At 42.7% G+C, this 26004-nt stretch overlaps 2 protein-coding genes across 2 annotated transcripts in view; one reads left to right on the forward strand and one right to left on the reverse strand.

Annotated features, from left to right (window-relative positions):
* CIR1 (corepressor interacting with RBPJ, CIR1) overlaps nucleotides 1-12940 on the forward strand; it is a 37015-nt gene extending 24075 nt beyond the window's left edge. Inside the window, exons 8-11 of the mRNA XM_052664036.1 lie at nucleotides 9102-9208; nucleotides 10593-10678; nucleotides 11890-12015; nucleotides 12097-12940. Coding sequence (XP_052519996.1) covers nucleotides 9102-9208; nucleotides 10593-10678; nucleotides 11890-12015; nucleotides 12097-12595 — 818 coding nt within the window. The 3' untranslated portion in view covers nucleotides 12596-12940. The remainder of the gene's footprint in view (nucleotides 1-9101; nucleotides 9209-10592; nucleotides 10679-11889; nucleotides 12016-12096) is intronic.
* Nucleotides 12941-22945: 10005 nt separating this feature from the next.
* Nucleotides 22946-25375, reverse strand: SP9 (Sp9 transcription factor). The gene is made up of 2 exons (XM_052636047.1): nucleotides 25355-25375; nucleotides 22946-24370 (listed from the first exon to the last, which is right to left on the reverse strand). The coding sequence occupies exons 1-2, from the start codon at nucleotides 25373-25375 to the stop codon at nucleotides 22946-22948; spliced, it is 1446 nt and encodes a 481-aa protein (XP_052492007.1).
* Between the last annotated feature and the right edge of the window lie 629 nt (nucleotides 25376-26004).

Consider the following 26004-nt stretch of genomic DNA (forward strand, 5'->3'; position numbering starts at 1 on the left):
TCTTTGTTGTAGCTGTAAATTTTAAAGGATAAGTTTCCTCTGGTGTCCTTTTGTCTCCTCTGTTATCTTTGGGTTTTCCTACAGATTCTGTTAATAGAGGCTGAGCCTGGCTTCAGTTATAATCTGTTATTTTACAGGAACCCTACTGATGCTGTGGTAAGATATGAGGGAAGGAAAGGGAAACATTCAATATAATTCTGTGACTGAGTTTCACTCTTTTAGTGAGCCTCTGCCCCTGGGCTGTAACCTTCACGAGTGCTTCTCAGCTTTTTTCCCTTCACTTCGTACAGCTTCTTTCTTCCCTCACATAGGTTATTGTGGTTGTTTGCTTGGTCAGTAAGTTCGACTCATTGCGACTCCGTGGATGGTAGCCCACTAGGCTCCTCTGTCCATGGGTTTTCCAGGCAAGAATACTGGAGTGGGTTGCCGTTTCCTTCTCCAGGGAATCTTCCCAACCCAAGACTCTAACCCTGCATTGGTAGGTGGATTCTTTACCTCTGAGCCATAGCTTCCTTTGAGGTTAAGCACTTGTTCAAGGCAACAAAATGCTCTGGGTATATTTCACTATAGTTACTTCTCCCTTCCCGCTATTGGAAGGGAAGTACCAGGGGCTTGTTCTTTGCTGTTGACAGTGAGAACTTGATGGGGTTTCTGGAAGTAAAACTCACAAAAGTGTCAGGGCCCCTTTAAGGTTGGGCGCCAGGAATTTTCATCTCTTAAGCTAGTCCTTGCCCAGTCTCCGGCAGTAGTTGGTTATCGTCTAGGTATATCTCCCAGTTGCTGGCTGTTGGTTTCTGATCCAGATAAATTGAGTCTCTGTTTTGCTTTTTAAGTCTGAGTTGCCATATATTTAAAGTTACTTTGACATTTTTTAAAACTTAGCTATAATTTAAGAGTATTTGGAACTGACTATATGATACCATTGGAGAAGGAAATGGCAATCCACTCCAGTGTTCTTGCCTGGAGAATCCCACGGACGGAGAAGCCTAGTAGGTTACAGTCCATGATACCATGGTAAGTCTCACATTTCTAATAAAACTAAATTTTAAGTTCAAAATGGTGTCACTGAATATTGTTGACATACACAAAATTACTTTCTCTGTATTAATGCCTAAATAAGAGGTCCAGTCATACCTCTAACAGCCAAAATGATGTTTGATACTTAACGTTTCAAGTGTCTCTATCCATTCTTGTTTATGCCAAAGGCTTTTAGTGTGTTTAAACAATATGAAAATTAACAAGTAGCTTAAATTGAGGTATCATACTTGTTGCAAACATTTCTTTGCATGTCAGTACTCTTTTCCTTGCCTTATTTCCCCTAAGATTTGATTGGGTTTTTCTTGAAAGTTACAGTAAGCTGTGGCACTGATAGCATTTTCTGCAGCAGAGCTCCCACACGCTGCTCCTCCATCTTTCCATCACCTTTCGTGTGGGAGGAAGTTTTGTTGCTTGAGAACATGTTTGGGAAATTTAACAAAATAATTGTCTGATCATAAGCTTGTACTAGAAAGACACCTAGGAGCATGCTGAAGTGATTTTCTTTAGAAAGATGATAAACTCAGTTGACCATCTGGCCTATCCCACTGTATCTGTTACTGAATTCTTTTGTGTAATGCTTTGAAGAAGTTGAATCCTCCCATCATAGCCACTGAGACAGCATTACATCTGATGGCAGAACTTTTTCTTAAATCCTTCAACATAATTCTACTGCAGGAAAAGTATTACCAGAATCTCTTTAAAGCTAAGCTCCTCAAGTAGGCAGATACTGAAACTAATAAATAAAGGGTTGACCTCAAAATAAAGAAGGAAGGTTAGACACCATTTCTTCTCTTCTTTAATATGTAGTTGTGTGGGTTTTTTTGTTATTGAGTTGTGTGAACTCTTTGTATATTTTGAAAATTAAGCCCTTGTTGGTCATTATTCAGCCATAAAAAAGAATAAAATAATGCTCTTTGGAGTATATGGATGGACACAGAGATTATACTAAGGGAAGTAAACAGACAGGGAGACAAATATGATATCATTTGTATGTGAAATCTACAAAAATAGTATGAACTTATTTACAAAACAGAAATAGACTCACAGACATAGGAAACAAAACTGTATGGTTACCAAAGGGTAACCAGTAAAACTTGTCAGTTCCTAGTATTTAAAAGGTCAGATTAATGCTCTTGACCAGTGAGTAATTTTGAACTGTCTATAAGAACTGGTATAATTCAGTGATTAAATTTGTTGTTAGAGCGGCTGTGCCTTAAAATTCCATTGATACTAACAAATTAATTGCAGTCCTGTTCTGTCAGTAAATGGCTCGGCTCTGTGTTAAAAGGCATGTGTGAGGCTAGTGGAGGCTACACCTCCCATCTCAAAGGGGTGTTAATGATTCTCAGATCGCAGTCATAACTCTTTTACATGACTCTTCCCGTTAATATCATTCCATCTACTCAAGGTCTGCTGACGTCAAGTAAAGGAAATTCGTGATTACCTGGGAAAAGGAGAATGAATGATATGTAGTCTACCTGGTCTAGGTAGTCTGCCTACCTAGAAATAATTCTACCCAAACATGAATCTTCATCACATTCCATTTATTTAAAATGCCTATGTTTTACCTTTTCCTAAATCTTATATTAAGAGTTTGAAAGTCAAACTCACTTTCTAATTCTTTCCTAGGAAGTATTGCTTTTCTGAAATAGGTACTGTATCTCATTTATCTTTGTATTCCCAATGCTTTGCACAATGTACATGCTTAGTAAATAATAGTTTAGTTAGTGACTGATTAGTTAGGCTTTGTTAACTATACGAAACATTATCTTATTTATCATCTTATTCTCTGAATGTATAGCACAAATTTACGATTTATATATTTCCTATTCTTTTGTATGAACTAACTTTCCCGAAAAGATTGAAAGCAAAAACCAAGTTCTCTATTCTTTATTTCTCAAGTACCTAGTGAGATAAAATAATAAGCCCTCAGTAATACTTAATATTGACTTGCAAAATCACTTTCTATGTAAAATTACAATTCCTTATGCCGGGGTCTCTCCATAGTTTTAGAGAGACCTCGTTTAGAAATGTAGTGAAAGTCTATAGTAACTTAGTCATTCAGTAATTACTTTTGAACGTTGTTGTTCGTGGTTGTTAGTCACTAAGTTGTGTCCAACTCTTTGCAACACCTTGGACTGTAGCCCACCAGGCTGCTCTGTCCATGGGATTTCCAGGCAAAAATACTGGAGTGGCTTTTCTTCTCCAGGGGATTTTCCCCACCCAGGGATCAAACTGGTGTCTCCTGCATTGGCAGGCAGTTTCTTTACTGCTGAGCCACCAGGAAAGCTCCACTGTTGACTGACTTGATTTATTTTTAAGTAAAATTCACTGGTCTTAAATTTAGTTTGAATTTGACAAATGTATGCATCCATGTAATGAATTTCTCCAACAAGATATAGAGCATAGAGCATTGTCATCACCTAGTAAATACCCTTCAGTCCCCTTTCCAGTCGGCCTCTTCCACTTACAACTACCACTCTAATTTCTAATCCCATGTTACTTTTACCTGTTCATGATCTTCATATAGATGGAATCATCCGATATGTGTTCTTCTGTGTCTGGCTTCTTTGACTCAACATAATGTTTTTGAAGTTCACGGATGCATTTCTCTTCAAGAGTGTTCATACTCTCATAACTTCTTTAGAACTTAGTGCTGACTTCTAATACTTCATATTCATCACAACACAAATGATTTTTCTTTGTTCTCTAGGACTGTGAATTCACTTTATTATCTTTATCACTTTATTATAATGTTTAGTGATAGATGTATCATCACTGAAATACCTGCATGTAAATTAAGTTGAAAATGTAAAGATATAATCAAATGAAACTCAAATATCTTTAACATTATTGATTCTATAAGGCAAGGTTGTTTTTAATACAGTGTTTTTCACTAGCATACAATAAGAGCAGTTTCACCTTTCCTTGCTTTTGTGTATTTTCCAGACACACAGACAAAAATGAAATGTTTAATTTTTCCTTTGTATTGTATGTCTTAATAGAGATCAGATTAGCTTTCTTCAGTATGAACTTGGATAAGGGCAGTAAGAAACCCTATTGTTTCCAACCTCCACTAAGATGAACTGGCAATGTGTCAGGAAAATTCCCAGTATGGAGCAGTTTTATTACAATTCAGTACAATTGGTTCTTGCATAACCTTTAGAAAATCATACATAAAACATTCTCATCTGTATAAATAAAAATCACCCACACACTTTATTAATAGCTTTGTTCACTGTTTCCCTGGGACGTGTGCTGCACGCTCCTACTGTGCCCCCCTTTTCAGTCTTTTTTAAAGATAACTTTCTATAAGCTTTCTTTAAAGCAAAAAGGTTAGGTAATATTAGGAATCAAATACAAGTATAAGATAATTTTGATAATTCTCCCTCTTGATCACGTACATAACTAGTGTTTCTAAGTGTCCTTTTTACATTTAGTGACAGGGAGTGTGGATTTTTCACGATATATAGTCAGTTTAACTTCAAGAAAGAAAGAAGAAATGTCGTACTTTACATGGAAATAAGAATCATAATTTATTTGTGATGTGTTTGGGGGTTTATTTTCAAACATATACATTTTTAAGGTTTATGTCACTGTTAGTAAATAAACCACAGTAAATAACATGGTGAAACCAAGACCATACCAAGTTGAAGTCTCAGCCTTTTTTCCTTAGTCTAGTTCGTTAGCAAAAATGTGTTTGTTTTCAGGTGTCATCTTCCTGAATCCAAACTTTAGAAAACCTTCCATTATTCCCCTAAAGTATGTGTTATAAAATACCCAGATAGTTGAATAATAAGCCTTTAGATCTAACTGCTAATTTACAGGAAATACAAAGGTCAAAAGAACATATTAAATGACATCATTGCCCAGAATGGGGGAAATTCTGCAGGAAAAATGACCCAGTTTCTTGAACAAATGAATAGCAATAAAGGGAGCATAAGGAGGAAAAATGGCTACTTTTTTTAGATTAAAAGAGATTTAAGATGGGTCATTTATACCTCAAAAAGAGAGAAGGTGAGGGAGAAAAATACTCTATCAAAAAAGAAACAAAAATACTTGGAGGTAGTAAATAAAACAAGAATGGTAAAATATTGATAATTGTTGAGGCTGTGTGATGAGTATATAGAGCTCTTTACATTATTCTCTCTAGGTTTGAGATTTTTTTCATTATATAAAGTTAAAATACACAGAACAAGAAGGAAAAAAATTGATCACCCTTGTCATTGCAAACAAAATTATATTCACTCTAGGAATATTGTTTTAGTCCCAGCAAACAGTTGGTGGTGTTCAGTGCCCCAGTAAACAGTGGCATCCTATAAATTAAATTAGTGTATTTGAGGGAAGGAGGGCAAAGTATTTCTAATACAGCTATTCTTAACCTAGAACTCAGTGTCCTCTCTTCTCCCACTGGATGCTGTAAAATAGTAGAAGAAATGCTTTGTTTGAAAGGAATGATGAATTTTGAAAGGAAGATGCCTCTGTCTTAGGAAAAGCAGATGGACCTAGGTTAACAGTGAAACACAGGAAGTATCTCTGCCTTTAGCATTAGTCTTCCTCCTGTGCAGTGTGTGGCATTCACCTGGGACTACCGTCCTCTAGTTGTGAAGTCAGCGATAGGGCCTTTCTCACAGCCAGCCCTTTTGATTCCTATATTAGTCTCTGATAAAATACCTATTTTACTACAGAAGATTTTTTACCATCTGTTGCTTTTGTTAGTTCTATAAAAATGAATGCTCTTAATGAACAAATTAAACCCTTCACAAACATGATTTTAATACAATATAATTTGCCTTCAGAATTTTTTCCTGTGACATTGACTTCATGGTATTTTTCTAGTAGAATAAAGTCTGGGTCTAATCAGGACATAGAACTGCATACTGTAGTCACAATCAGTATTTTGATATTTACCCACATATCATAGCAAAGCAAGTTTGCAAAATTAATGAATGCTGAAAACAGTTTCTTCCATGGACCTGCTTTTCTAATTTGGAACACTGGTTTTCAGGCTATGGAGGCTTAACCCAGCCTGGCTGAAGTGATCTAGAAAGGATCCCTCACAAATCTACATTTTAAAACAAATCCCCTTTTTTCTTGGAGAAGGAAATGACAACCCGCTCCAATATTCTTGCTTAGAGAATCCTGTGGACAGAGGAGCCTGGTGGGCTGCCGTCTATGGTGTCGCACATAGTCGGGCGTGACTGAAGTGACTTAGCATGCACGCATGCATTGGAGAAGGAAATGGCAACCCACTCCAGAATTCTTGCCTGGAGAATCCCAGGGACAGAGGAGTCTGGTGGGCTGCCGTCTATGGGGTCACACAGAGTCAGACACAACTGAAGCGACTTAGCAGCAGCAGAAGCCCTTTTTCCTGAGTTCTCTAGAATCATTCTGCCATGGCAAATTTAAGAGCAAACCACACATTCCTAAAGCCCAGCTACATGTGTAATTTAAATTATTAAGATATCCAAAAAAAGTAATCATTTTGCACTTGAACATATTTGTAAAATCTGTCTTTTAAACGTATCTGTATAATCTATTATATCAATTAAAGTTTGAGCTCTCAGCTGGAGTCGTGTCCGTCAGTTTAGCTCTACCCAGTCACTATCACAATAACATGAAAGTATAAAGATATCTTGCTAAATATATCTTAGTTAAACTTGATATGTCAACATCTTTTAAACCTAGAACTTGTGATGATAGAAGGAGAAAGTTTAAGTACCAAATGAAGGAAATAAGTCTGGATTTTGAAAAATGTTACTATCAAGAGCATTTTTTGTAAAAAAAAAAAATATATATATATATATATATATATAAAATAATCCTACATGGTTATAGCTATTGACAAAAAAATGGTTATTTTATTTATTGAGTACTGTTAGATTCTTCACTAATCACTGTATTTAGAGTCTTACAGTGTGGAAGTACGCACTGAGCATATGTACTATAAAATCTCAGTTAAGATTTTAGAGAAATATAAGTGATGGATGAGTAATTTTTGTTTCATAGTCTGTATAATCTCTGTCAGCCTGGGGAAAAAGAGATCATTTTCTTGAAGTGGCTGGAAGTACTATAATGAAAAAATTTTAAGCATGTTTTCTAATACATTTTATTAGAATTACCCATCTTTTGATGAAAACTGATGAAATCAGTACCCTCTCATCATAATGGCCAAAACTCTTTAGCCCTTCACTGGAGTGCTTTTTATCCTAATTCTTAACATGTTTGCTTTCTGAATTCATTTAACATCTAAAAAGTTGTTGACAAAGAAATGTAGTTTTGACACTTCAGGAAAGACATTTTCTACTTTATAAAATTATGTTTCTACATGTGAAATTTGAGAAGGCACCAAAAAGTGAACACTCTATAATTAATTTAAAGCTATTGTATTAGCACTTCAGTGCCATTTAGAGGCAATCCATACTAATATTTAAAATTCAGTTTTTTACTTACCATCTTATTATCAATATTATCAACCAAACTGAATAATTTTTCTCAAAGTCATTAAAGTAATCCACAGGAACTAATTGTATAAAAGAAAAAACAAAAAATCATGTTGTTTTAAAATGAAATATATCAGTCAAAGGCACTGCTTTGTGATGTTTTTGTTTTCAATAAATAAGGCTTTTTCCCCCAATAAATTAAAGCATCACATTATTAATACTTCCCATACTCCAATAATAGGCAGTTTTTCTAATTATCTCCCTAATACCTATAGGCAACTTTCAATTGTTTTTGCTAATATGGATAGAATGGTAAAGCCCAGAGTCCAATAAGAGTTATTGACCTACACCTGAACTTGTCTGACCAAACTTTTTACCAAAGATGCTACTGACAAGAGAACAGATTTAAATTGTATTGCTATTTCCTTTTGCGTTTTATGGTAACATGTGAGTGTGCAAATAAGTATCAGTAGTTAAAAGACCAAGAGAGCAGTTAAAAGAGTAAAGAAATTAGATGACATACTCAATCAGCAAACTAGAATATCAGTTTCTGAGTGTTTCTCCATCCTCTCAACTTCCCATATGAATTCCTTGTTGGCAGGAACTGTCCTATTCTTCCCTGTATTCCAGATACATTGTCCAGTGTAGTTCATTGGAGCCAATGTAATGATTTAGGCCAGAAACTTCTAAAACCTTCCATGAAATGTCATTATTTGCTGCTGGCAGGGAAAACAAAGTGAAACTGGAATATGCAAAAGAAGGAGGAAAGAGTCTCTCTTATCTTACATAGGTATAATAATGTTTGAGGGAAGAGTACAGATGTTTAAAATTTTTTTATTTTTAATTATATCTGTGTTTAGCCCATATTATTTATCTTTAGAGCATATTATGTTACCAAAACAAGCTCACTTTTCAAAAAGTTCGGGGATTTTGCTAAAGTGCACACAACAGCTTGTAGAAAATATAACACATACACACATATAACCAGCCTAAAACTGCTTGTCACCAACTCCAAACTAATGACTAGAAGCTTCAAACTCTGGGTATGTATATGTGCAAGATTATAACTAAAGTCCTTGATGGTTACTGATAGCATATGTGTGTGTGTGTGTGTGTGTGTGTGTGTGTGTGTGTGTGTGTGTGAGTTAGCAACCACGTGGCAATGTATTCAGTATTGGTATTTGATAAATAAGGGTTAGAAATTTTGAATTGGAAACTAGAATATTAAATTGCTCATGTACCTTTAAAAGTATCTCTTTTTAAATTCTTACTGAGAGAATAACTATTAAAAATTTAATTGCAGTCTTTTTTATCATTTTGCTTTGATTTTATACTAAAAACTACCAAGAAGATAACATTTAAGTGTATCTTTTTCAATATGACAAAGTTACATAAGAAGAGAGTCCCCTAGCACGTAAAGAAAAATGCAATTATTTTCTATTCTGAATCTCCAGACTGCTGTTTTAGAAAATCATATCTGATTATTTGCTCAGCAGAAGATTATTGAGTTGATTTAGCTGTGATTTTATTTAACAAAGCTTCAACTACATTCCTACTGTGGAGTCCGAAAAAGGTAGAGAGATATAAATGATACGTTCAAACTGTGATTTTTGTGAACAGGGCCATCGATGCACCCCTCGGAGCTAATAGCGGAGATGAGAAACAGTGGGTTTGCACTGAAACGAAATGTACTGGGGAGAAACTTGACCGCAAATGATCCATCACAGGTAATGATCTTTTTATCAGTAAGCTGAAAATGTCTATAAATCTAAATGTGATTGCTTGTGAATTGCTACTTAATGTTTTCCAATATGCATATATCCATAGGAAGGCAAGATAGAGCAAAGAAAATGCCTCAAATACATCTTGATTTTGCTTCTTTATTATTTTAGCCTAAACGAGAAGTTGTTTTTAAACCTATATTTTAATAAACGAAACTGCTTCTCTGGGTTTTTGTGGATAAAATACCTAACTGATCTGGTGATAAGGCTGTTACTTTTTCCTTCCTGCTAACTTAGCCTGAAGTGATGTTAAACAGAACCAATGAGAAGAAGTGTATAAAAGCAAACCCCTCAAAATAATGGAAAGTATTTTAAACAGTTACTTGATTAAACTGTACATAGATCCAGAAATGGTTGAGTTTAAAGGGTTGTAGATGTTCTAATATAAATCATTTATTTCATTTAATGAGGAAACTGGAGCCCACAGAAGTTAAGTGATTTCCCTAAGATCATGTGGCTATTGAGAGACAGAGCTGAGACTAAATCCCAGACTCCCACTGGCATAAACTTGTGCTGCTCTGAGAGAGTCACATTCCATCTCAGACATTGCTAGGGATTGTACGTGTAACCTATCTACTGTGTATAAAGTGAAGTGAAGTGTTAGTCGCAGCCGTGTCCTAATCTTTGCAAGTCCATGAACTGTAGCCCGCCAGTCTCCTGTCAGTGGGATTCTCCAGGCAAAAATACTGGAGTGGGTTGCTGTTCCCCTCTCCAGGAGATCTTTCCCACCCAGGGATCAAACCCATGTCTTCCGCATTACAGGCAGATTCTTTACCTAGAATACCAGAGAGCTCTAAGCCATTTATTATGTATGTGTACTGTTTAATATGTTTAATAATGTATTGTTGGAATTATAAAGGCAAAAAGTGTGGGTGTTTTGACCTTCCTGTAGCGCTCGTGATCTTCCTGGGTTTTATGTTTCATTAAATTAAACAGAAAATATTTAAACTCGCAAGTGTTTAAATTCAAACTTAAGAGAGAATTGTAAAGCCATTATCCTCCAATTAAAAATAAATAAGTTTTTAAAAAAAATAAAAGTGGAGAAAGGTTAAAAAAAAAATAAAAACGAGAGAGAGTGGAAGCCATGCTTTAAATATTTTGTCTGTGTTTCTCTATCGTCCTCTCCTGATAAAGCAGTCATCTTGATCTCTTAGGCCGTTATGATCCTCCTTGGCAGGTAGACTACAAAAGTTTTTGAATTCCACCTTCCAGTCTAAAATGTCATACTCATCAACAGTGTGTCCCTAATATAAAACTTATTTGTAAATGTTTCCTGACAACTAACTTGTTTTCTAGCCTAGCAATTTAATGATGTTTTTGTTTGACTCAGGAATATGTTGCAAGCGAGGGTGAAGAAGATCCAGAAGTTGAATTTTTAAAGTCACTAACAACCAAACAAAAACAGAAACTCCTCAGGTGATTAAAAAGTGTCTGTGTAATTAATTCAACTACATTTTTTTCTTATGTTTCATTTTAGGGTCATATTCATCTCTGATCCTAAGTTTAAGGTACTTAAACCATGTATCACATTGATGTATTGATTATTCTTCAGCCTCAGTAATATAGTTTTGTCTTTCAGGAAAATGAAAATGGATGTAAGATTATATACTCAGCTTATACCACAAAGTCACTGAACTTTTCAGAAAATTTAGTTTGGAAATAGATTTATTTGTAGGTTTTACTTTTCATAGTAGATTTGTATATCTTTATATACAGTTTGTTCTTAGAAGATATTGTGGGCCATGTATTATTCTCTTTAATTTTGTACGATTTTATGAAGAATGCTGAAAATGCTAAAATTTAAAGTAAGTATGAATCATGTTAAACAGTCTACCTCGGGATTAAAGAATCTAAGAAATGTCTGGTGAGTCCAATAGAGGGAGCTCATGTTGTTTCAATATGTGGAGTTTTGAGGATGGCTGGACAGAATCCAGTGAGGACATTTTTATTTCAGAGTAACTCAAATATATCTTATAAATAAACAGTTACTCTTCTGAGAATGTGAATTACTCTTTAGAAATGCATAATGCCGTAGTAGAATTGTCCTAATTATTTATTTAATAAGTCTAAACAATTGTTGAAAACTAATATGTGATCTTTTATGTAACTAAAATAGAGTATTAAAAAATGTAAAAATATATTGTTATTCTGAATTTCTGGAGAATATGCCTTTGAATTTTGACAGTGTAATGTTTCGTATTTCCATATTTTAAAATAGTACATACATAAAATTAATGTTCCATTGATTAGAGCTTTATATTTGAGTTTGCAGTTGGTCCAGCTAATGTTACAGACCTTTCTTTATGCCATGGTGACGATTATGTAGAATACTATATAATTTCAGATTCTGATTCAGTAAAAAAAAAATGTAATAGTCATTACTATAGAGGACAGTATACTGAGACAGTTAATGTATTTTTAAATTTAAATTTATTGTGTATGTGCCTTGAGTAATTTAAAAGGAAGAAAACAATTTGTTGTTTAATAAAAGTAAAGAATGTGTTTGTATTTGAATACCACTTTTAATGTTTCTAAGAAACTGTATTGTCTATTCAGAATTTTATATTTGTCAGTAAAAGTACAGACTATTTTTACATAGGCTATTACTGTTTTTTTCCTAATAACAGGAAATTAGATCGACTTGAGAAGAAAAAAAAGAAAAAGAAAAAAGATAGAAAAAAGAAAAAGCTTCAGAAGAGCAGAAGTAAACACAAAAAACATAAAAACAAGCCCTCCTCCTCCTCCTCCTCCTCCTCCTCCTCCTCCTCCTCCTCCTCCTCCTCCTCCTCCTCCTCCTCCTCCTCCTCCTCCTCCTCCTCCTCCTCGTCCCCACTGTCCTCCTCCTCCTCTAGTGACAGTTCAGAAAGCAGCAGTGAGAGTGACAGCAAAGGGACAAAAATGCAGGAGAAGAGAAGAAAGAAAAGCAAGCGTTCAGGGAATCACAACAGTGATCCTGAAGCGACGGGCAAGTCTCAGCAGAGAAAACGGGATGAGGAGCGTTCTTGCAGTCACAGTCACAAGGAAAAGCCTAAGTTTTTAAAACAAGAGAGTTCTGGGGAGAACAGCAAACGGAGCCATCCTGATTCTGACAGAAAGCCCAGAAGCCATGACCAGAGTCCAGGGAAGAGAGGATCTGGGAGAGAGGAGAGGAGCCGGAGAAGCCGAAGCAGAAGCCACGGCAGTTACCAGCCGAGAGAAGGAAGGAGGCGGCCGCGGCGCAGTCCAGGTGAAGAGCGGGACAGAAGAAGCGACCCCAGACGCCGTGGCTCGGATGCACACAGAGGAGGGCAGGTGCACAGAGAGCATTATCGGGAGATAAGCATACTAGAGTGACACCAGAAGAACGGAGCAGAAGTAGAGAACAGAGAGACTTACCTGCGACAGTAAACTGCAAATAGAAATATCTCCACTTTTTTCTTGAGTACCTGTAGCAAGGGCTAAATTATATACTGTTGTCTTTCTAATAAGAAGCTCTATTTTAATTTTTCATCTCTGTAAACTGTTACATCAAGTACAAAACTACATGAATCCCATAAGAATAAACTTTGCAAATATTTGTAAGTAATCTATTTGGAGGCTGTAAAAATATATTCAGTTGACAAATGTTTCTTGTACCCTATACTGAAATAAAAACCCCTTATTACTCTGTGACATTTTCATCATTAAAAGAATGACAGTACATTGAATGGATATAGTTTAATTATTTTTTCAATTCACATTTATTACTTTTAAGGTTTGAATTTACTTGAAGCCAAGTGTAAGCGCTATAGAAATTCCCTGGTGTGAATTAAGTAATGGATTGATCCGTATTACTTGAAGACTTTAAACTTCTTTCCGTTGTTTTGCTCTAGGGTAAAAAGCTAGCTACATTTGGATGATGTGTTAATTTTCTCTGCTGCCTTAACAAATTAACTCAGTCTTAATGCAAATACAGTTCTGGAGATCAGAAGTCTGAAATGGGTCTCACTAGGCTAAAATCAAGGTGTCAGCAGAGTTGGTTCGCTCTGCAGGCTCTGGGAAAAATCTGCTTGACTATTCCAGCTTCTAGAGGCCACCTGCATTCCTTGGCTCCTGTCCCCTTTCTTCCATCTTCAGAACTAACAAAGTCAAGTCAAATTCTCGTACCTAATTGCTCTGACACTTTGACATTCTGCATTGTTTTCAACTTTGGGGGACCCTTGTAGATTACATTGGGCCTGTCAGGAGACTGGAATAATCACCGTATTTCAAAATCAGCTGATTAGCAACCTTCATTCTGTCAGGAACTTTAATTCCTCTTTGCCCTGTAACCTAGCATCTTCATAGGCTCTGGGTTGGGACTGCTGTGTCATTAAGGGACCATTATTCTACCTAGAACAGATGGCCTTTCAACCACTGACATTTCTGCGATCGCACAGTTTACTTCTAAAGGTTAAGCATTTATTGTCATGAACGAGTAAACTGTTTAGATATATTCCATAAGTATAGGTATGTGTGGCATACATAAATTTAGCTATAAATTTCCCCTTGTGTTTCAAAGTGTATGGTAAAGGAAAATTATAGAAAAAATCATTTAGTTCAAATTACAAGTAACATGCAATTCAAAAAACATACTAACCATCACATACGCAAGTATTATCATGGTTCCACATTTTAAAAACACCTCTTTAATACAGTACAAATACTCATTCGTTCAGATGGTTTTTGAGAATTGGCAGTCCTAGTTTCATAGATTAGAAAGTAATTTAGAAGAATTACTTTAAGACCTGTGTATCTGGTGTGTGTGTGTGTGTGTGTGTGTGTATAGATAGATATATCTTTCTCTTGTATATGCACACACAGATGTCCTCTGATTCACAAGCAGCTCACTGAAGGCATAAAGCAACTCTGATTATTTACATTTTTAAGAGAGTTGTGAGAGGAGAACTTGAATTCCTCCTCCTGTACTCTTCAGTAACTTACTGTGCACCTTAAAGATCCCCTTCCTTCTTCGTTTAAAAAAAGAAAGCGTGCATTTGAGATTGATAAAGACTGCTAATTTACACCTTGAGTTCATCAGTGTTGCACTGATTATTTCCTATGTTATGCCTTTTTAGACTTTATAATTTTGATAATGTCAAAACCTATGCAATACTTACTGCCTTAAAGGATTTCTGAACCTGTAGTGTTCATGAAGGGAAATGTTGAAATGCATCCTGTAATTAAAATGAATTAAATACATTACCATTTAACACTTCCACAAAAGTGTGGTGCCTTTTTAACTTGAAGGTGGCCGCAAGAATTTTTAAATCTCTGGTTAACTTATCCTTCACTGTTTGAGAAACTGTAAAGCAGTACCAGTACCCCCCCGCCCCAATATTCTTACCAACCCAACAGTGAGAAAAATTCACATGTAGTTATAGAAAATGTTGGTTTGCTGTTTGGCTTTCAGACTTGATAACCCAAGGGTGCTAGACAGCCCCAAGGGGTTAGCATTCCAACTTGGCAAACTTAAAAACTGAAGGGAGGCATTTTCACGTATAATCATAACATGGTAACAGTTTTAAAGAGGCTCATCTGACTTGTTCTGCATATTCTAATGTAAAGGCAAAAGCAATTGAAAGTGATTTTTTAAATGTTAAGCATCTTGTTATCCTTTTGCTTTGAGGTACAAGGTAAAAACCAGAGATAAGGCTCATAATAGAAAGTATGTCTAGTTGTATGTGTAGAGGTTTCCCTAAGTACTAACTCCAAAAAAGAATCCTCCAAGTTTAATGCGTATGATTCAAGAACAAAAGTCCTCAACAGTAACTTTTTTTTTTTTTTTTAGAAAACCAAAGGAAAAGTCTGGTGATAAGTCATTCTTCTGACCCTTAATAGAGAAATTCTTTTCAAGAAATCTGGGTGTACCTAGTGACATTTCTTATTTGTCCAATGGCCTGACATAGCACTGGCTAACTTCGGAGACTTTATTGGGTTCCCTTCCTCTCCTTTCCCTGGCTTAACATTTAAGGTAATTTAACACTAGCAAATTAATTCCTGCAGGAGGTGCTGTCGATTTACAAATGGTCAGGCATGATCAGGTTACTAGGTTAGGACTTGTTTATCTGAATGTCTATGTGGTAAGGTAGTCATCATTTAATTTAATGTGCCAGAATAGGTGAGGTTGCTGCAGCATAGCAGCAGGTTTCTGCTTACCTTGCAGTGGAAAATGGAGATCTTGCTTTGTATCATACGATTTTAATCTGAAGAAAGCTTTTTATCTGAAAGGCTTGAAGAGAGACCTTCCTTGCTGTTCTTCCAGGAGATGGCTTGCTGATAGTGAATCACGGTGCTGTTGAGAACCCGGCGTTTCCCGTTTTTAATCACCAAATATTTACGATGCTTCAGCGTTGACTCTCAAAGATTTTAAAATCCACCTAAGCCATTTCACTTTCCTCCTTAGGAAACGACCACTGGGCTGAGGTGCGCTGGAGGAGGCCATTCTGCAAGGCCGCACCCTCCACACCCTGTGCTTAATAAGATCTGGGAGAAAGCTGCGTTTTAGCTTCAGTAGCTGAGGAGTATTAAGAAATCTTTATTTCTATTTTCTGAAAAGAAAACCTAGATAGTTACCATTTCTTGAAAAGAGAGAAAGGCATGCAATAGCTGCTGGTCTTGGGAGCGGGTTTTTCAGATCAAAAAGGAGAAATGCTTTTTAAAAGTTGTGAGCAAAAACTAAGACGGAGGGAACTGTAAGGTTTGGGAGATGCGATGGCAACCCAGTACTGATGAATCTCCTCAAACCCCGTTCCTGCTGACAGAAGCGGAAACAGATCCTCGTCCTCTTCCCCCTTTCTCCCCTCTTCACGCCACACTTAACACCCTCAGAATATAACTAATAATGAAGCGGGGTGAAACGCAGGAAACGTAACGCAAAGAAATGCACACATTCTGGCCCAAACTGCCCGTGAGTCGCCTCTCCCTGACTCGTAGACACGGAAAACCCCAGTCCTTTCGGTCTGAATGTCCTCCAGATGGAGTGGGCAGAAGCGGAGGTCCGGAGGCTTGGGTGCTGACCAGATCGTGGCTTCCAAGCACCTCGCCTTAGACTGAAAGGAGGCCAGCTGGGGGCTGGCTTGCTCTTCACATCCCCAGAGGCGACACCACCCCTGCGCGCTGTGATGCTTTCCTAGACACGCGTCTGGCAACCTTCTGAACGTACCTCAAACCCAGATGAAAGCCTGATTGTTAGGGGGCCCGTCTCCCTCCTAGAATAAGCGAGGAGGCCGCTGGACTACCCACCGACGAAGTGTAAACAGGAAAGGATGCGGGCTAAACTCGCAGCACCCGTCCTCCTCCCCATCCCCGACCCCACCGGTGGCCCACTCAGAAGAAATTCCAGGCTGTGGGCCAGGGGAGCTGCGCCCTGGGGACCAGCGCGCCAGGGCCGCCACGCGCCCTCTCCTGCCAGTTCCTGCCTAAGCTCGCCCGGCCTCCCGCGCGTTTCTCCTCTGCAGGTTGGAGGGTGGACTTCGCTAGTTAGGAAAGCCAGCGAGTATCTCTTGTCTCTGGGGCTCCACAGGTGAAGAGAGCGCTTTAGGACGCTGATGCTAATCTCTCGCTCCCGGGGCAAAAATGAAAATGTTGACTCTCGCCAGCAAACTGCAAGCAGAAAACAGATCAGGGTTGCGGGGCGGGGGGTGGGCGGTGGAGCGGGGGGGTGGGGGTGGAGAGGGGATTTATCAGTCTGCATTTTTAAAATAAATAGATCACCCAGAAATGGTTGGATGTTTGCAAAACAATGTAAAATCCCCAGTATGAATTCTAAAGGAAGAGAGTGTAAGGATCTTGGAAAATCTATAGCCTTGCTTTGCTTTCCCGGATCCCTGAGAACAGGCCCTGGAGGAACATGTTTCCACGGACTTGCTGAAACCTTCCCTTAACTGGAGTTGCAAACACACTGTATATATTTATATCAATAACATATAGGGTAGGCATGTCTGTATGTATTTACCTCATACATATTTCTATAAACTCCAGCGTCTGGAAAGGGTGGGGGTAAATAACACTGAACGGTTAAAATTATGGAGAAGGGATAATAACTGATTACTAATTTGAAAGTAAATAAACAGGTGACTTTTTCAGATCAAATTCCTCCTTGGATCGTTACAATAAATATCTCTGAAGGAAGCTCTCTATTTATGTTGTCATTGATTAATTCTTCACTACCTCATTTGATTTCGATTTAGAACGATTTGATTCTAATTTAATTAGCATGTAATTTGGATGTACATAATTACTGTAATTATGACATTCAGGTAAGGCAGCTTTAGGCTGAAAGGCAATTTCAAATTTTCTAGCAACCTACTTTGTACTTGGAAATGGACAAGGACTTTGCGCCCTGCTATCCAAGTAGTAATTAGCACATCTTTGAAATAGGCAGTGCGGCGGGATTTGTATTAAAACAGCAAATACAAACTCAGCCGAGTTACCCGCTGCAAAGGTGGCTGAGAGTTCCGGGAAACGCACGGCGATTCCCTGGCGCGAGATCAGGGAGCCCGGCGCCCCGTCGCCTCAGCCGGCTTTATCTGCTGCGGGCTCCGGCGCCTCTGCGGCCTTGGGTGCGGGATTTGGAGGTGTAGCTTTTAAGATTAAAATACAATAAACGTGCGGGGAGGGTGGGGGACAAGGAAGGAGGGGAAGAAGCCATTGCACGACGTCTGAAGACGAGGGGTGGGGTAGTGGACTAGGAAGAGGAGGGAAAGGGGCGGCGGGGGGACCGCGAGACGCAGAGTGGAGAGAAGATTGGTCAACGCCCCCAAGTGTTATCCGATTTTAGATTTGGGTTTCCAAGAGAAAAGGCGGGGGCAAAAGGGATCAGTTCGCGCCGGCGGGCAGTGCAGACCCTTCGCAAGGAGCTGGGAGGAGGGGTTTCGGGACTTCTGGCAGCCCTCGGAGACCCTGCCCGCCCCGCCCAGTCCCGGCCTACCCAGTAGCCCCCAGCACTCGACTCCGGCGGGACGGCGCCGGGAAGACAGCGGAGAGGCAGGAGACTGCTTCGGCCATCCCCGGGTCCGGGCTGGAGAAGGTGCGGGTCCCTCGCTTCTCTCCCCTTCACGGGGGGTCTCGGGACACGGGACGATCTGTTTGAGTGCTTTAATCAGCTTGGTTTGGTCGGTCCAAGCCAGGGTCGTTGGGCGAAGAGCGCGGGGGCGCTGCGCCCACGGCCGGGTCCCCATGCCGGCTCCAAATCGCCGCCGACAGCGCCCAGCGTGCTCAACTCCAACTTGGAAGACCCTGAAATTGCCTTGAAAGAAATTTTAAATACGCCAATTCTAAGATTAGGGCCAAGCAGGGCGTTATTTTATTTGTTTGGGTTTTCAGTTAGCACATCTCGGAAAAAACTTCCTTGCCTGGGAGCTATAATACCTGCCGTTACTAAGCAGTGCTCCCCAGTAGTGGGGTTTGTCTTCCCCGGAAGACAAAAACTCGCTTTTCTTTGCTGGATTCGCTCGGTTGTTGCAGATTGCTGCAAACGCAGACTCCCGGCGCGGCGAGCGAGGGCGGATAGTGCGGCCTTCCCGAACCCGAGCTCTAGATGGCGCCAGAGAGCCGCACTCGCCTCGCTACTCTTAAAGGAATCAAGAGCGACTGTCAAACATAAAAGCAAATCAGAGTTTTCAGTTTTTTTAATGTGTTAAGAATGTTATTCCTTAAGAAAATTTGTAGCTAAATTATTCTCACTTAAAATAAACACTTAGTATACCAATTACACAAATGGGCGGGATTTATGTAAGATTTACTTCATCTGCATTTTTGTAGTGAGTGAGAGCCTTGGCGAATACAGATAATAGATGCAAATAAGATTAGAGTTAAAATAAATAAAGTCTCCATCTGAATAAAAAGAAATTCAATTTTACACGACTTATAACGATTTGACGGAATGTCCAGACAAGCCGCTCAGGTGCACCATCTAATCGCGTCAAAATAATGTTTTCCCTCCCGAAGGAGAGAAAAATCTTTCTCTTTTCTTTCTTTTTTTCGTTCTTTCTCCACACCCCCTCCCCCACATCAGGTAGAATTCGATTCACTCCAAGAGTTTTTTTAAAATGTAAATAAAGCCAGAAAAGGCAGAACGCGGCGAGGAGGGTGTGGATTGTGGCTGGCTGAGAGAGAGAAGGGCCGAGGAAAACGGTCTTCGTTCCTCTCCTGCGCAGGAAGAGAAAGCTACAGCGCAGGAAATACTTGGAGACACCGGCTGAAACGAAATCAAATTTCCTCTCACCCGGGACTGAGAGAACTCAGGGCCCATGCCTGCTCCCTCAACCCCACACCAGCCTCCGAGCAGCGGCCCTCGCCTGCACCCGAACCAGAGCGGGCCGGGCCCAGGAGCCCCGAGGTGGCCCTGGGGAGACGCGGCCCCAACTCGGGTGGAGACCGAACTCTTCTCGGGGTTCCTGGGCTCTCTCCTCCCACGCACGCCTTCCCCAATTTGCTGGGGCGCAGCGGGTCGCCGCCTGCTCTGGTCAAGGTATCCCCGCGCCCCCAGGGCCCCTGGGGCTGGAGGTTGCGGAAAACGGCGGGAGTCTCCGTTGCCTGCTAGTTTCGGCTGGGGGCAGGGGCCCTCTCCCTCCGCGTGCAGGTTCCGCGAGCTCTGCTCTCCCGGCTGGACGCTCACGCCAGACCGCCGCCCGCCGTTCTGGGAAGCTGCGGTGATGGACATACGCTGACCCGCGGGGCACAGGCAGCGCGCAGAGGCCTTGATCACTGGGCTGCGGAGGGAGCCGCGAGGCGAGCGGGACCTGCACGGCCAGGCCCTTTGATCTGCCTTTATTATCCACGAGAAACAAAGCTGCCTGGGGCAGACGCCCGGGCGCCCTTATTCCCCGGGAGACCCCACCACACCCTCACCTCCGCGCCGCCTACCCTCAGCCCCCCAAACACGCCAGGCACGCTCTCGACCTCCAGCGCCTCGGCCCCAAGCCCCTAGAGTGAACGTAGCCCTGGCCAGCTTCTCTAGGCCAGGCCTGGACGAGAGGGCGCGCGGAGTGTAGGCTGGGGGGCCCGGTGATAACTGAGCCAGAAGAGAAAATGGCCAAAGAAAAGAAACACTTGCGGAAGAGCCGGCCAGCCGAGGTTTCGGGGACGCAAGAAGGGGCAGCGGGAAGCCACCCAGCCCCAGACTCTGCAGACGCCCGGATGGAGACCTTCTCTGTACGTTTTATCTCTACTTTGCTATTTGGCTTTTCACTGCAGTTTGAGAGAAAATTTTTGTTGACTTAATAACAACAGTTTATTTTTTTTTCTCCTCTATAAAAATCAAAACATTCATTCAAGTTCCCAAGACAATAATTTTTTTAAATCCGCACACTGCCCCGCACACTGAGGCTGACTTTGCTTGTATTTTCTATTGTGAGGGGAGCCTTTTAGATATACTTTTATTCTGTAAATATGTACTTCATTTTCTAAATTAACATTTTTTCGAAATGAAATTATTTCATTTACCAATTTTCTTTTTCGTTTCCCCCTCTCTTTTAAACCGGAGCTGTTAAGTTGGTGGTCAGAAGACAAAGAGAATGAAAATAATTTTCATTTCAATAATTGCCTTCTGGTCAATTTAACTGTGCCTTATTTTGAAAGAGACTGTCTAAATGAGATTCCTGTCCCAAATGTGTTCCCAGGCCTGATCCCAGCCTTTAATTATTCCTGAGTTTTTTTTTCTTCAGAATAAGACGCCGCACTGAGTAATCACAAAGAAGTCAGAGAGCATCCTTGAACCTTTTCAGAAGCAGCGCCACTGATATTCAAATAACCTGCGAGGGCCATTTGACGGCGCGGGGACCTAGGCATTTCCAATTCACTATTTGCATAGATCAGCCGTCTTTGAAAAGGAAAGGAGCAGTTGTCTTCCATAACATTAAAAAGCCTAGTTATCAAATCAAGTGCTTAGTTTGGGGGCTTTTAAAACGTTTACATTTTATCTCAGGTTGCCCTTTACCGTTTGACATGCAAATTTGGTGCAGTTAATTTAGACAATTAAAAAGATCTTCAAGGGAGCTTTGTCACGGAGAATATTTGGAGTTTTCCCCGTGGACCAGCTGAGATAAAGTTGGCCAGAACAAATGATGTCTAGGAGATTAATTAGATATTTGATAAGACATGAATCCCTAATAAGGGAATACAAGGCACAGGGGGCTGCTGTGTGCTCTAAGTCAAAATTAATAACATTTAACAAGATTTTCATTTAGGCATGAAATGTCTTTTCCGGGGTATTGACTCTAGCGATTTATTCCCTTGAGTCACCTCCCAACCGTAGAGGGTCTTGGGAGGTAAAAGACTTCTTTTTAAAAGCTTTTTCCTTTCACTCATTGTTTCTAAATAGCTTTTTAAAAACAAACAAACCCACTGGAGTTTTGTCTGACCTCTCTGGCAGGGGTAGGCACCTCCCCAGTTAAAACTGCCAAGGACCTTTGCTTTTTCGAAAGGGTTCCAGAGTTTTAAAATGTCACCTTTTGAGAGCTCTCTCCTTAAGTAATACAACTACACCTTATAACCCCATTTAAATTATGCTGTTAATATACAAATAAATAATTCTGACTTTGCAAAAATGTATCTGTATTATGGCTTTTTATAACTCACATAAACCTTACATTACCTAAGACTAACATTAAGGGAATTTTTTCCAACAAAAAAAGTCGACCCATGTAAAGGTTACTGGTGGGGGGCTGGGGTGTGTGTGTGACAGGATTTAAAAAAAAAAAAAAGAAAGTGTATTGTTCAGAGTCCTTTAATAATACCAAAATGAAAATATGGTGTCAAGATTTTCTTCATACAGATAAACGCATTTAATTTCTTTAGATGACCTTAACTTACGTGTTTGTGAGTGAAATGATAACTCAACATTTTAAATATCTTTTACATATATACTGACTCTCACAAAGTGCATCAGAAAATAAAAATAAAAAAACTCCCTGAATTTCAGGAATTCACCAAAAAAAAACCTCTATTCGAATGAACACTTACAAGAAAATAAAAGAGAACACAATCTTTTGAACCCTATTTTTACAGATGTTATGAAATACAGAGAAACTGTCACTAGACTTCCAGTTTAATTTCTCACCTTCAGCCTTTTTGATGCTTCCTTTTATAGGAAAAAAAAAGTTTCACTGTAAGTAGATATCAAGCAGGACTTGGAGCATTTTATATATAATATAATCCACGCAAAGGGTCTGTGTTTATAGGTCCCGTTTGTTCTCAAATGTTCTGACAGTCCTTTGCAGGGTGGTGACTTGTTTTTGGAGAAAAGGAAAGAAGGGTGGAGGAACGGGTGGGCGGTGGGGGTAGGAGGGAACGTTTCTATGTATTGCTCTTCGCTCAAGAAGTTTGTGCGAGTGGTGTGTTTGTGTGTGCACGCTTGGGTGTGCGTGCTTGTGGTTGTAGGTCTCCGGCGTGTGTGTGTGTGTGTGTGTGCGCAGTTTTTTAAAGTGTTTGTGTCGCAAGTTGGTTCGCTTTTGTTCCTGGAACACGCGTTCGATTCTCGTCTGGGCTCGGGCAGCAGAGGGGAGCTCCTGGTTTGGCCGGCGAGCGGCGGTCTGCGAGCCGAATGCCGCATCACCTCGCGCCGGCCCGGGGGCGGCCCTGGAGCCCTCGCCCGTCCATCCCCCGGTCGTTTGCCCTCCGAACCTCTCGCTCGCTTTCGTTGTCTACTCTTTCGCTCGCTTCCTCGCGCCTCTCTCCGGATCTCTAAGAGTCGTTGGGGCCAGACGCGGCTTCCTTGCCTCCCGCCGAGGCTGCCGCCGCAGCCGCAGCCGCCGCAGCCGCAGCCGCCCGGGCCGCACTGACGCCGGAGTCGTGCAGGATGAGGTCAGGGGACTCGGAGCGGGGCGTCTCCAGGTTGCTGGCGTCCGTGTCACTGTCGCTGCCCTTTTTGCCCCCGCCGCCCCCGTTGTGCGTCTTAATGTGTTTGCTCAGGTGGTCGCTGCGCATGAAGCGCTTGTTGCACACTGGACAGGCGAAGCGCTTCTCGCCCGTGTGAGTCCGCAGGTGCCGCTGCAGCTCGTCCGAGCGCGTGAAGCGCTTGCCGCAGAAGAGCCAGTTGCACACGAAGGGCCGCTCTCCCGTGTGCCAGCGCAGGTGCGCCTTCAGGTGCGACGTCTTGCCGTACACTTTGCCGCAGCCCGGGATATGGCAGCTGTGCAGGCCCTTGCGCCGCAGGCTCGCCCCGGCCGGGCCCAGCCGCTCCGCCTCCTGGCAGTTGGGGCAGTCGCAGGTGGCGCGGCCGGAGTAGCGGCGGGCCGAGCGCGCCGAGCTCCCCCCGGCGGCGGCGGCCGCGGCGCCCGAGATCATAGCGCTGGCTGCCGCGGCCGCCACTGCGGCGCTGGAGTCCGAGTAGGAGGGCAGCACCGGCTTGAAGCCGTCCTGGGCCAGCAGGTGCTGGCTGGTGGAGAGCAAGTGCGAGGCGGCGGCGGCCGAGGAGCCAAGGCCCGTGGAGCTGAAGGCCGAGTGCGTGAGCGAGCTGAAGTCGGGGTTGTAGGTGCCGAGCTGCGAGTGCAGCGAGGCTTGGGGGGCGCCCGAGTGCAGCGAGCTCTGGAGCCCCCCAGCGGGGTTCTGCACCTCCAGCCACGAGCCCGGGCTGCTGTGCACGTCCCACCACGACGACGCAGCGCCGTTGGTCACCTCGCCCGCCGCCAGCGTCGAGTGGAAGCCTGACTTGTACCACGACTCGTACGGGTGCGCCATGCCCACGCGCGGGTACAGGCCGTCGGCCGCCGTCGTGTGCACCTTGGAGATGAAGGCTGATTGGCCGCCCGCCTCCTGCGGGGACACCCCGGCCGCCGCCGCCGCGGCCGCCGCTGAGTTGGAGAAGAGGCCGCCGTAGTCGCTGCTGAAAGCGGACGAAGTAGGGGACGTGGAGGCCAAGCAGAAGGCGCTGTTGGCTGCGCCCGAGCCTCCCGCCAGGCCGCCTGAGCCGCGGCCGCCGGTGGCCACTGCGAAGCCAGAGAGGCTGGACCCGAGGTTGCAGCTGGACGAGGAGCGCTTCCAGGGATGGAAGCCGCCCTTCGCAAAGGCGCTCGACTCCGGCAGCGTCGTCAGCGGGCTCGTGTTGCCGATCTTGTTACAGGTCGCCGCCAGCATGGCCAACGGGGTCGTTCCGAAGCGCGGCTCTTCCTACAGTGGGTGGGGTGGGGGAGGGAGCAGGAGGAGGAGGGCAGGAACAAGTGGGAGGAAGACACAAAGTGCACCCGTGAGCAGCCCCGTCCCCCAGCCACTGGTCCCGAGGCGGGGGGCGGGGGGGTCGTGGCCCCCCGACTCGCGCCTCCTCCCGGTGAGCTCGCGGAGGATGCGCCGCGCCCCGCGCGGGGCAGAGGTGATCCCAAGAGAGAGGGTCCCGGAGCTGTAAAGTTGTTCTTCGGTGGGGCTACAAATCAAAGATGTGTCGGTTCTCAGTCGCTGCATATCCTGCCCCAAACTGGACTCAAGTCGTTCGCCTTCCGCTCGCCATAAGCCCGCTCCTCTCAAAGAAGCCCCCAAGTCGCCCTTCGGGATGAAGCGCGAAGGTAAACACATCGACAACAAACACCAGGTGAGGGCAGAGGCGGCCGAAACAGCGACCGGGGGTGGGGGAAACTTGGGGCACTCCTCCCAAGGGTGACTACGACTTGATTCTTCTTAATAGAAAACGTTTTAAATGTTTACATACACACACACACACGAAGACAAGAATCCGAGCAGAAGCGACCCCCGCGATGGATTTCAGTCATAGACGAACTAGGGAGCCGCAGAAGTGTAAATGTTAACGTGACTACATGGTCTGCAAAACGATTAAGACTGTTTTCTGGAAACACCGCTGTCGCGTAATTGCAACAATCCCCTAAGCAAGGGGTGGGGGGATGGGATATAAATCACGCGGGGAAGAAAAGGAACCTCTAAAACCGAGTATTGAAAGGACTTGCTTAACAAATCCTTTTCTTTCAAAGGCACCTCCTGGATTCCAATAATTTGGAAAGAATCTATCTCAGAAATGTGGAAAGTGCTCAAAGAAGCTGAAGCTGCAGTCGGGCAGCAACAGTTTCTACAGAGCCGCCGACCTGGAGAAGCCATAACGAAAAATTACTCCTGTTAAAACAAGCAAATACCGCACTTTCGACTTACCCCAAGTATAGACGTGGCCATAGCAGGTCCCTGGGTGGCGTGGCGGGGCCTGGAGCGAGGCTGAGCCTGGCGGCTGCTCGGAAAAACTATTCGGGTTCCGCGCGGCTCCGGCGTCCCCGCGCTCGCGCCGAGCGGACTCCGGGCTCCCGCCGGCTAAACTCAGCCTAAGTGCGAGGAGCACCCGCTTTGAAGTGCCGCTGGCTGCGCTTCTTACCCAATGAGGGCGCAGGCAGAGCAGACGGGAGCTGCCCAGCAGCCAATCAGACGCGCCGAGGGGCCCAAGCCCGGGCTCCCGGCGCGTGCCAGTCACTGCGGCTAACCGGGTTGGGGGCGGGGGCGGTCGCCGGCTAGGGACTGAAGAAATTACAGCGCAATTAAAAATTTACACACACTCACCAAGCCAGGTTTAAGTATCGTTGAGACCGAGTCACAAGCTTCCCCACCTCCACCCCCGCCCCCCGCGACCTCCCTGAGAAGATGCAAGTTAGGACTGACAGTCCTCGACTCCACTTGTGGGAAAGGAGACAGGAGGGGAGGGGGCGTCGAGGCGGAGGCCACACGAGCAAGGCCCAAGTAGAGATGAAAATGTCAACGCTCACTTTGTGTATCCAGGCTCTCGCCTACGGAGCACAACTTCAGCAGGATTCCAT

This window comes from Budorcas taxicolor, chromosome 2 (assembly GCF_023091745.1).
Source record: "Budorcas taxicolor isolate Tak-1 chromosome 2, Takin1.1, whole genome shotgun sequence".
Lineage (NCBI taxonomy): Eukaryota > Metazoa > Chordata > Mammalia > Artiodactyla > Bovidae > Budorcas > Budorcas taxicolor.